This window comes from Spea bombifrons, chromosome 2, assembly GCF_027358695.1.
Source record: "Spea bombifrons isolate aSpeBom1 chromosome 2, aSpeBom1.2.pri, whole genome shotgun sequence".
NCBI lineage: Eukaryota > Metazoa > Chordata > Amphibia > Anura > Pelobatidae > Spea > Spea bombifrons.
In genome coordinates this window covers 120,020,261-120,031,403 of record NC_071088.1, presented here as the reverse complement: position 1 = coordinate 120,031,403, position 11,143 = coordinate 120,020,261, and the positions used below count along the sequence as shown (strand labels likewise).

The 11,143-nt window shown below is 39.0% G+C and overlaps 1 protein-coding gene across 1 annotated transcript; it reads right to left on the bottom strand.

Moving 5' to 3' along the window:
- Nucleotides 1-2,221: 2,221 nt before the first annotated feature.
- Nucleotides 2,222-7,103, bottom strand: LOC128473827 (aquaporin-2-like). Its single transcript, XM_053456053.1, has 4 exons — nucleotides 6,741-7,103; nucleotides 6,060-6,224; nucleotides 3,555-3,635; nucleotides 2,222-2,434 (listed from the first exon to the last, which is right to left on the bottom strand). Exons 1-4 carry the CDS (start codon nucleotides 7,101-7,103, stop codon nucleotides 2,222-2,224), a joined length of 822 nt encoding a protein of 273 aa, XP_053312028.1.
- Nucleotides 7,104-11,143: the final 4,040 nt, after the last annotated feature.

Sequence of the window (11,143 nt, the reverse complement as noted above, 5' to 3'; positions counted from 1 at the left end):
GATCTCCCAACTAGTCTGCAGGCTGCAGCTGCTGATCGGGCGGCTGTGCGCCCCCCTGCAGCTGCACCTGAGTTGAGTATCGCTCTTGCCTTACCCTTCTTCTGCCCCTGCAAAGCGGGACAGAGGAAGGGATAGAGACCCGAAATCGGGACTGTCCCGCCTAAATCGGGACAGTTGGGGGGTGTGGGATAGTGAAGGGAATCATGTTTATTATGAGACGCACAAACGTTTTTCTTTAAGAAATAGTGCATGGTTCTTTAAACTTGGTGTTGGGACTCAGCATTGGTCACCCCAGGTAACTTGCTCTGCTCTCACTGTAATAGGCGCCAGCATGTGATGTCACTTCCTGCTGCACAGCATCAGAAGAGCTATGTGAGGGAGGAGACGTATATTTACAATGTCCTGAACTACTCGCTGGTAATAGGAGAGGTAAGTGCACTGTATTTTTCTTACAAATAATTCCCAAGGTAACAAAATACAATTATGGATCAGATACTCTAATTTATTCCCATCTCCAAAATGTGTTTTCTGGCCTACTTGATTGAAACGCATCCGTTGCTGATACATTTCTTGGTAAGAACAATATTCTAATTTGAAGTTGCATAGACAATTTAACTTTTACATATTATGGAATGTTTAATGCATAAGGTTGTTTAATATAAAAGGAATGTGCTTTTTAGGTATTTTTACTCATATAAGCTCCTGAGTAAGCCAGATCAAAAACTTGTTGGTTAGGACCATGCTCCATTAGGGAATGCTTCGTGTTTCGCCTGGAGTCTCCGGGTGAAACGCTAACTCCCTGTGTCTCTGTGTCACTGCAGGGATACTCTGGGCTGTGGGAGTGGCATTGAGGCATGCCCAACTCCGGCATATTTCCCCTCCCAACCCATGCGTGTTTGCGGGGACAGCCTGCAATGTTTCGGGACAGCACATTGACATCAGCGGGACCTTTTACTTGCATTGCATTGCTTTGGGGTAGCTCTGCATAGCCTGAGCCAGAAAGTTCCCAGGTAGGGTAAGGATTCACTAGAAACATGTCTTTCGATGATATTTTATGGTTTCTTGGGAGTGCTAATGTAGATTGGAGACAACCCTGCAGGGTGTATTGTTGAGTGTCCTTTTCTAAGGAAACAGACATATCTTCCTTTATAGGGAATTCACTGCATTTTGTACAGTTCTGGGATGAAACACGGTGCAGAGCCACTTGACAGGCAGCATCCTCTTGGAAAATATTCATGAGGTGTTTAAAAGAGAAACTTGTTTCGTTTGAATGAAGGTGAAAGAAGATACAGTCTGTTCTCCCTATGTAAACCCCCAAAAAACAGTTTTTGAAAGAAATTCGACAACCTTACATATTACTTATATATAATAATTAATACCTGCATATAGTGAGGAGCAAGGTAAAGGCAGTTTAGTAAAGATGAAGTGATGTCATAATTTTATTATGTAAGTATTTTTGCTTAACAATACCTTCATATAACAAGCACATTTGTTCACTAAAAGCACAATACACATTCTATTTCACTGAATTTATTTACAAAATAAAACATGCGTTAAAAAGTATTCACCATTTATACAAAAATATCACATATATGTTAATAGGAGATGTTTATTCTTGACCATTCTGTGAGATGCAGCAAGGTGTCCTGAGTTGGAAAAACCTTAACTCTGACTCGTGTCCTGTTCTTCTCTTGCTTATCCAGAAATATCATTCTGGAATCCATAACTTCTCTTCATGTTATTATTAAATATGTGTCAAAAAGAAAGTTGAGCTTGACTGTAATGTGGATGATGGGCAGTCTATTGATTGGAGTCGGTACGAAGGTCGGAACTTGTGGGCATCTAGGAATGAAGATTTGGTTCCCAGTGCTCCAGCATTTAACACGGAAACACTGAGCCTCTGGTCATATCGAGAGCATTCCAGAGTAAATTATGTAATTCAATAAAGTTGCAAAGTGTCAAATCTCAATGCATCTTAGTCACTGGCGGCGGCACCATTGCATCTTGTTATAAGTTTCTTGTTACACCATTTGACCTTTCTTAATAGCTTTGTAGTATTGATAAACCATGGAACAGCCACGTTTATGAAAGTAAAATGTTTTCCTACAGTATTTGTCACAGTTGCTGAATAAACTAAGTAAAGTTTAAAGTAAATATTTTCTAGCCTGGTTTCTTGTGTAGATTTGACTTTAAGCAGCTTCCCTCCTTGATCTGTGTAGTGTTAATGTTTTTCCATGTTATTATGGTAACTGTGAAGTGAATTTAACTCCACAGACTGCTTGCGATGTTCCTCTCTTTCTCGTTCATGCTCAGGGTCGAAGGTACCTCGAAGGATAGACAATATGTCCAGTGGAGTTTTATCGGCAGGGAAAAGTATATAATTATAGATCAGTGAACCAAATATTGCACCTGTCATTGGACCCACCCAGAATACCTGTATGTAAAAGTGGAAAAAGAAAAGTATTATTATTTTACATATAAATTTTATATAACATAGTACTAAACTGGTCTTATGATGTAATTATAGAATTATGTGCAAGTCTACCGCCTGTCCAACATATAGAACAGCAAAATGACATGAAAATAATTGTAAAGGTCAGTAGCCCAAGCAATCTGTTTGCTATGGTTAATACTGAAATTAAAATCAATTTGAGAGCCTGAATTTAGCTTGGGTTTATATGATGCTGAGTTTAACATATTGGTAACTAAATGTAAGCTTAGAAACCTCATTCCTAGCACTATTGAATGCATAAAGCCTTCCAAAAATTTCATTTCATCAAGGAACATTTTGCCCAAGTCTTACTTTTATTTTGCTGTAAACACTTAATTGTCATGTGACACTAATTATTACCGTAGAACCTAAATGTTTGCGTTTGTATATGAATACTTTAAAGAGGAAATGATAAAATGAAGGGTGCGTTAGGCTCCCAAGGTGTACTTTACCAACCATACATCTCATAGGTAGTAGGTACTGAAAGGGTGTATTCTATAGTTGCATAGGCCACATACAAATATTTCAGTTTTATAGAATGACAAATTCTATGTCTGCAGGTTTATGCAGAGCAATTACTTAAACATTTACTTTCAGATACGCATGTTATCCAAATGCTAAGCGGTGGGTTTAGTGGTAAAGCCATCCTCAAGTGGAGCATAAAAAGGTGTTAAAAGTGCTGGAAAAACATAATGAAGATGTGAATAGCGTTAACAGTAAAGTAATGTTAAAAAAAGCTCTTGAATCTATATCTGCGGACATTAAGGGGGAGAGTATATAATTTTTTTGTGAAGCAGGAGGCAGTCATTAAAGTTAGCTAAATGAGTTAATCTAAAATGTAATTGACTTTTTATGTTGAAATAGAGAGGATTGATCATATTATCGCAGGACAAATGTGTCAGTCAAGCATTCTGTCATGCTGCATGGACCTTCATTATCACAGTTAATTTCATTGTACTAAACTTCTAAACCAAATTACGCCTATACCCTTCAATTCAGTACACGAGACACATAAAAGTGGTTAGAAATTGTTTCTTTCGTTCTCGTGGCTAGATATTCTTACCCAGTGAGAGGTGAAATGTCCCTTGATCAGTGCTGGTCCGAAAGACCTTGCAGGATTCATTGAGCAGCCAGTGAAGTAGATCTACAAATTAACAGACATACTAATATGTCAAGCCTTTATAAGCCAAATCTGGGGGAAATGTTATGCAATTTTTGTAAGTAATGTCACGATACAATATCATGCTTTGCCCTTATTACTTAACTTAACGTAAACAGTGGCAAACAAAGCTTACTGTATTTTTTTCTCTAAATAATTTAATTAGTATATCATAAAATGGTGATATTCAATAAAATGTTAGCATATGCTATTATTATTATTATCATTATTACATTGTATCTATAGAATGGCAACAGATTCCATAGTGATATCATAAAAGGAGGAACCATGAAAGTAACGATACCATTAATATTAATAACTTAATTTGTAACTTGTGCCTCTTTCATGCATATTAAACAATATGAACTATGTGAGTTTGTTAATTAATATTAGGTTAAAAAATTCTAAATGTCAAGGTATACTGGTACTGAAGGAGAAGAGGGCCCCATTCTTGTGAGCTTGTGAGCTTCTATTAGGTGGTTGATAAATGATTTACCTTCAGAATGCAGGTATTAACAAGAAAGCTTATACACTTCTATGGTGGGTTTTTATGCTTAGAAGGGTTCAGGGGATATTGTTGGGGACAAATATTAATTGGAGACATCAGGTCAGCCTAAACAAAGTGTGTGACCTCAAACCCATACTTCGAACTATATACCGTATTGGCTCGGATATAGGCTGCCCCCGTATATAGGCCGCACCCTAAAAGTTTGGTGCTTTTTTAAAGAAAAAGTTTTTTTCTTTAAAAAAGCACCAAAAAAAACATGCTGCCACTCTGTCCCCCCCCCGAGATATGCTGCCACTGTCCTCCCTCCCCGAGATACGCTGCCACTGTCCTCCTCCCCCCCGAGATATGCTGCCACTGTCCTCCTCCCCCCCGAGATACGCTACCACTGTCCTCCTCCCCCCCGATATGCTACCACTGTCCCCCCCCCGATATGCTACCACTGTCCCCCCGATATGCTACCACTGCCCCCCCCCGATATGCTACCACTGTCCTCCCCCCGAGATACGCTACCACTGTCCTCCCCCCCCGATATGCTACCACTGTCCCCCCCGATATGCTACCACTGTCCTCCCCCCCCGAGATATGCTGCCACTGTCCTCCTCTGCCCCCCCCTCCTCGACTTACCGGAGCAGACTCCCGGGTGTCTTGCGGGGCCAGCGAGGGACATCTACGCAATACGCGTATGCAACTTCCGGTACCGGTACCGGAAGTTGCATACGCGTATTGCGTAGATGTCTCCCGCCGGCCCCGCAAGACACCCGGGAGTCTGCTCCGGTAAGTCGGGGGTGGGCAGAGGTAAAACGCTTAGACAACCTCCCGTGCACCCCCCCCCCCCGTGGGAAGTGCTGGCAGGGGAGGCTGTCTGAGCGTATCAGACAGTAGGATACGGGTCCCCTGCACCGCTGCGGGGGATCTGTATCCTAACCCCGCTGCCTGCCCGGCGCCCGGGACTGCATGTCCCGGGCGTCGGGCGCTAGACCCCGAATATAGGCCGCACCCCCACTTTAAAAACTTAAAGTGGGGGAAAAAAGTGCGGCCTATATTCGAGCCAATACGGTATATAGAATACATATTTAAAGAAGACTGTTAGCTTTACAAATGTTAGCATTAACATATTTATTAATTAAATGTACCTATATTTAGTACTTTCTGTTCTTCAGAAAAATTTAATTGTTTTGCAAATATTTGCTTTAAAATTAAAGGCACACTCCAGCCATCGTATGCACTTTAATGACTTTAAATTTTGTTGTTCCTTCTGCATATGTATTTGCCCCTTTCCTCACCCCTCAGCTAAAAGCAATGCAGGAGATGTGTTCGACCAAACATATCTCCAGCGTTGGCTCCGTGAATGTTGTGGATTGAAGTTTATTTGGGCCCCCATGCACCTGTCTGGAAAGTGCTTTCATCGCACTTTACTATCACTGATTGGCTGCTTCAAGCGGCCAGTCAGTGGTAAGAATAGTCGGTCACCTGAGAACTGCATGTAACACATATACTATTGTGTAAACAATCACACAAAAATTGCATAACAGTAAGATTTCCCAAACTTTCTCTCTGATTGAACTATGTATTATGCCTTACAACATTTCAAATGTTTTTTTCTTAGGAAGGCAATTTGAGGTGTGGCCAGGGTGTAGTCCTTTCCTGAGTTTTTTTATAGGACTGCGACCTATTTATATTTATTTTTGTAATTGTGTAAAGCATTTAAAAATTTTAGGATATTTATATACATACCTACAAACGAATCTGACCACTTTATAAAGAAAGGCATCAGGGGAGAAATTTGGGTCCTTCAATGCTCTACAAATATTATATAATGCTCTATACAAGAATACTTGTAGGATTGAGTAATAAGACCACTATAAACCCAGAGCAGAGTTAGTGATGCTAATAATACCTACCCCAAGCAGATGTCCTACAGCAACTGAGAGACCAATGGATATGGCTGGAGACCCAGTATTGTCTGTTCGTCGGCTGTCAGTTGTTCCAAAGACACACAGAACCAACTGCATGGTGATAAAAAGCTCTACTACAACTGCTTGTCCTTGAGTTATTTCCTCATTCACCTGAAAATGAATGAAAAACAATCATTACACAGGTCATTTCTGGCTGCTTACAGAGTATACACAACGTAAGTATTAGATGTATTGTTTGGTAACACTTAGATAAATCTTTTAAATTCATATCCTGCTTCAAAAACATTTTCATCAGACCACAATTATGCTACTTATTCTCGCAATAATTGATATTACTAATTAAAATATTTATTGGAGGCTACCAGGCTGCGGTCAGCTGGATATATTTCAGTCCAGTGATGATAATCTCATTGCATTTGTCACAGAAGATTTAGAAAACAATGCCGTTTCTTTCACACATCCATCCCATGATACATCTTTGAAGTATCTACAAGCCTTCTAGAATACATTTAAATTATACTGTGCAGTTACATTTAAACTACTTTGCAATATATTTAATTTATATCATTCATACATGCATACAAATAGTCTTAAAACAGTTATTACATATGACAGAGCTACTTTAAATATGATTGCACCCCAGTTTTCTACCCCTATGGCACTCACCGAATTGACACCAAAGCTCCCTCGGACATTTGATGGAGTAAACTCATAGAGGAGCCCAGCTCCAGCCACAGCTCCAGCCATCTGCGCTATGATGTAGAAGATGGCTTTCAGGACAGAGATGTGAGACCCCACCAGAAATGCTAATGTCACAGCAGGGTTGACATGAGCACCACTTACATGCCCTATTATCTGCACAATTGTGCCTATACCTAAACCAAAGGTTAATGATATTTGAAGGACACTTGGAAGGGCTGAGGGCCAGGGTAGGGCACTACCAAGACCAAAAAACACAAATAATAGTGTTCCTAGGAACTCAGCTAGAACAGCCCTTGTAAAGGACCCTGAGCATATATCTTTCATCATTGTTTCTATCTAGTTGTCACCCATAAACATACAAAACGTCTTGTCTTTGCGGTGTGAAGTCTGCCGGTGAATCTATGTAATGAAACCAAACAACTACCATGCAGGTATATATCTCATTAGGGTGGAGAAAGGCATTGCAAGTTAAGGTGTGGTTTTGAGTTACTTAGACAAAATGGAAAATTTCTTTTCTCGACCTATATTTATAGTAATTGCATGTCTGAGTACCATCAAAGTGCACTAGATAGCAGTAGTATACTTCAAGAGCCAACATATCCTTTTGTATCTTATGTAGAAATATTGTGATACATACAAATATTAGTTGGATAAACCAGGTAAGTCAAATCTGTGTTTCATTTCTCTACAGCAGGTATGGTATGGTAATTCCAGAAGAAGCATGATCTCTTGAACTGCACACAATATTGTGGTCTTACCAGCAAACCAAAAAGTGCCGCATTGACCTTTATGCCACAAGGACAGTTATTTCAGTAAAGCAATACACTGCTTTACTCTGTTGCTTTATTGTTGCCCTCCTCTGTTTCAAAACAATTGTAGAATGATAACAATCAGTTTTCTAATAACTTATCTAAAGGGTGAAATAAAATGCTAATTCATGAAATATCAGGAAATATACTACATATACCGTAACCGTAGGTGCAGCATGGCACTTTACTTCTATACAGTTGCAAAGGTGTTGAATTACTTGAAACCAATTCCCATGATAATCACAATGTTCTACCGAGAATCAAGTACAAAGAACTACTAGTTTTCTCTGCTCTAAAAAAACAAAGTAAAGTTTCATAAGTTTGTCCATAACTTTATTATATCACACAGGACTACAGCTTATGTGGTTTAGTGAATCCCCCTATAGGCATATTTTCCATGCAGGAGATGTCAAGTACTACACTCTACAAATAATGCGGAGGTGTGTGTGTGTGAAAATAGGAGAGCTTTCTAGCCCCGATTGCCTGCTTCAAGAAGCCAACCAGTGGCGAGAATTGTCAAGCCATATCTGGAGCTCTGGAGCTGCAGCTTCTCCCTATTTATTTATAAAGTACATTAATATGAATTATTTTATTGATAATGCTGGGAGATACTGTATTTTTAATAGTTTTTTGACCTGGTCATAATCAGGAGCTGTGATGTTTCAATGAACTATCCGCGGCCTTGTGATGATATATTCACATGCTGCCACATAATGATTACATACGCAAGGATATTTTTTTGTAATACAAGAATGAAACAATTGTTGGACTGGAGGATGAGGATCTATCCCCTTTCTTCAGTCGAATATTTTATAGTTTTAACCGCAATAAACCAATGCAGTTGGTGTGTATAGATGTATCTAAGCAATACATGTGTATTAGAAATTCACTTTATGTGTAAACCATCGGAAGAGCCATGACATCTTGTTATTCCACCCTCTTAAGTTATCTTCTTCAGTTAAAGGGTCAGTTTAAAAAAGAAGAATGCAGTGAGAACTTTAGTATGCATTATTTTTTAAAATGAAAAAATAGCAGACTTACATGAGCTCCACAGCAAATCACTGGCAAGAAAGTGCTTCCATTAAACTTAATGGGAGCACTTTCCATGTAAACACACAGTGAGGTCTCATAAGAATCCCCCATGGCGTTGAAGCTCACTGGAGGTATATCACATGCCAGGAGCAATGTTTGGATGGTTATATCTCCTGCACAGGAAATAGTTGGTTGTGCAAACAGGCAAATGAATATGGGGATTCTGTTAAATACCCCCATGCATTAGAAAGGGGGACATTGCATACATTTAACCCCTTAAGGACAATGGGCGGTCCCTAAACACATTGAAAACAATGCATTTAGAGCCCCTACATGTATGGGCTTTGTCATTAAGGGGTTAAGGACCTCTCAGCTATCATATGCATTAATGTGCCTTTAATTTGTCAGCCTTTGTAAGGGTGGGATGGGGAGAATGGAGAGAACTGTCCAGATGTTTGGTGTGCTACAGATCTCTGTGTGCCTGCTGTAAAACAGTCTCTTATTTTTAACCCCTTATAGACAATGGGCGGTCCCTAAACCCATTGAAAACAATGTATTTTGAGCCCGTACATGTACGGGCTTTGTCATTAAGGGGTTAAAGTAAACATTTCCAAAACAGTAAAATTGATTTTTAAACACAAAAATCACAAGCTACAGGTAGTTCATTATATTAACCTTTTATGTTAAAAGTTGTTATGGAAATGGTTCCCCTATGGGGAGCTGCAGAAGAGAAGATATTGAAAAAAAAATTTAATTTGATTTTCAGACTGTAAGTACAAGCTCTATAATACCAGAAAATAAAAAAGTCACACTTAAGCGCATTAAAAACATTTTTATACAACCACTGTGAGAAAATGTTTAAATAAACCTGACTTTGCTTATCCGTCTTAGCGGTGGGGCTGTTAAAGTATTAAAATATTTCTTTAGGCAAATATACGTATACTAATTCTGACAGCTGTTCTACTTTTGTAGCAAGAGCAATTTGTTCTACATCTTTCATTATGTTTCATACAACAGAGCTGTGACTGAAAAGCATCGTATTGATTTTTAAAGTGGACCTATCTCTCACAAACATGCGGATGACATCGCCTGTCTCAAATAAAGTGAAACAGTTTATCTTGACATTGTCTAATAAAAATCAATGCGTATGTATAGATGACACAGGAAGCTATGTTCCTTTGTGGCTCTACAGAGGAACATTATGTAAAACACTAAACCATGCTATGTTGCTGATGTCAGAACTCTTGCCTCTCTGTCCTGAGCCCAGGTGACCACCGTGCTCATGTATGACACCTGGTCGTCCTTTTAACTATGTTCATTTATTGAAGCTGTGATATTAGATGGATGCCGGAGGGTACAGAGAATAAACTGTAATCACACAGAACTTTATTTCCTTCCTTGATCCCTAAAGAAAAAAATAATTAGCATGACTGCCACTCTAAAACATGAATTAATGCTTATTTTGGCACCAATGTAAAGCTCACTGGGATCCATCAGTCTGCTGCGTGATATTCCTGGTCTGGTATAATTTGAGGTATGTGAGTGGATTTTTACAAACAACATTTTTACAAACATTTCATAAGGTGTGGTGGTACTTAATGTACAGTTCGGTGTAGATGATTTCTAAATAGTTACAACAATTCCTTGAAGTACCTGTTCTAAGCACGTTTCTGTCAAATAAGATGTCAGAGCTTCATAAATCTGTGACAATCGGAAACACAAAGGAACACGAGTGCTTTCAACCCTGTTCTATACAGCCTGAAATTAAAGAACTGCTTTCAAAATCACTTCATAATAATAGTGCGCAGACTCTACCCTACTGCTTTAATTGTGACATAAAAGGACTCTAAATAGAAAAAGGCTCCAGGCACTCAAGGGTTCCATCAGGCAGATTTATTGAAAGAGACGAACAACAACGTTTCGACCTCACGATGAGGTCTTTAGCAACTTGATAAAGACCTCATCGTGAGGTCGAAACGTTGTTGTCCGTTTTCTTTCAATAAATCTGCCTGATGGAACCCTTGAGTGTCTGGAGCCTTTTTCTATTTTGATTTACTGGGGAGCTGGCCCTTCCTGGCACAGCTAAGCACCTGAGTTCCTGTGGGGAGTGTGTGCAGATTCCTCATTCTGGTGACTATAAAAGGACTCTAGTCCTAAAAATTCATTTTTACATTTAAATGCATATTGCCTCTGTTTTGCACGGTGTTTCAAGTATTTTACCGAATATAAATTGGTGCATCAATTTTTAAGATATTAGTAGGAAAATAAAGCTAAAATAAAAATAAAACTCCCATTTGGCACCTTCATTTGGCTACCTGTGTTAAAATAACGAATCGTACATAAGTGTTTTCCTGTATATGCATTGTAGTGCTCCAATTCATTTAATGGGAGTAATGGCAGCCAAATGCATTTGTGCTTCAGTTAAGACATTTTTACTGTGTAAACTAATAAGAGAGTAAGACATCAGGGTCAATCTTCTTTATGGAATAAATATCAAATGTACCTGAAAAAAAGTTAAAATATTTC

Bases quoted from the DNA above. Each gene is read 5' to 3' on its own strand.
- LOC128473827 (XM_053456053.1), bottom strand. From the start codon at position 7,103: ATGATGAAAGATATATGCTCAGGGTCCTTTACAAGGGCTGTTCTAGCT. The intron at 3,636-6,059 runs GTAGGTATTATT...GTTAATTTGTAG, and splicing joins CTGTAGGACATCTGCTTGGG to ATCTACTTCACTGGCTGCTC. The intron at 2,435-3,554 runs GTAAGAATATCT...TTTTACATACAG, and splicing joins GACATTTCACCTCTCACTGG to GTATTCTGGGTGGGTCCAAT.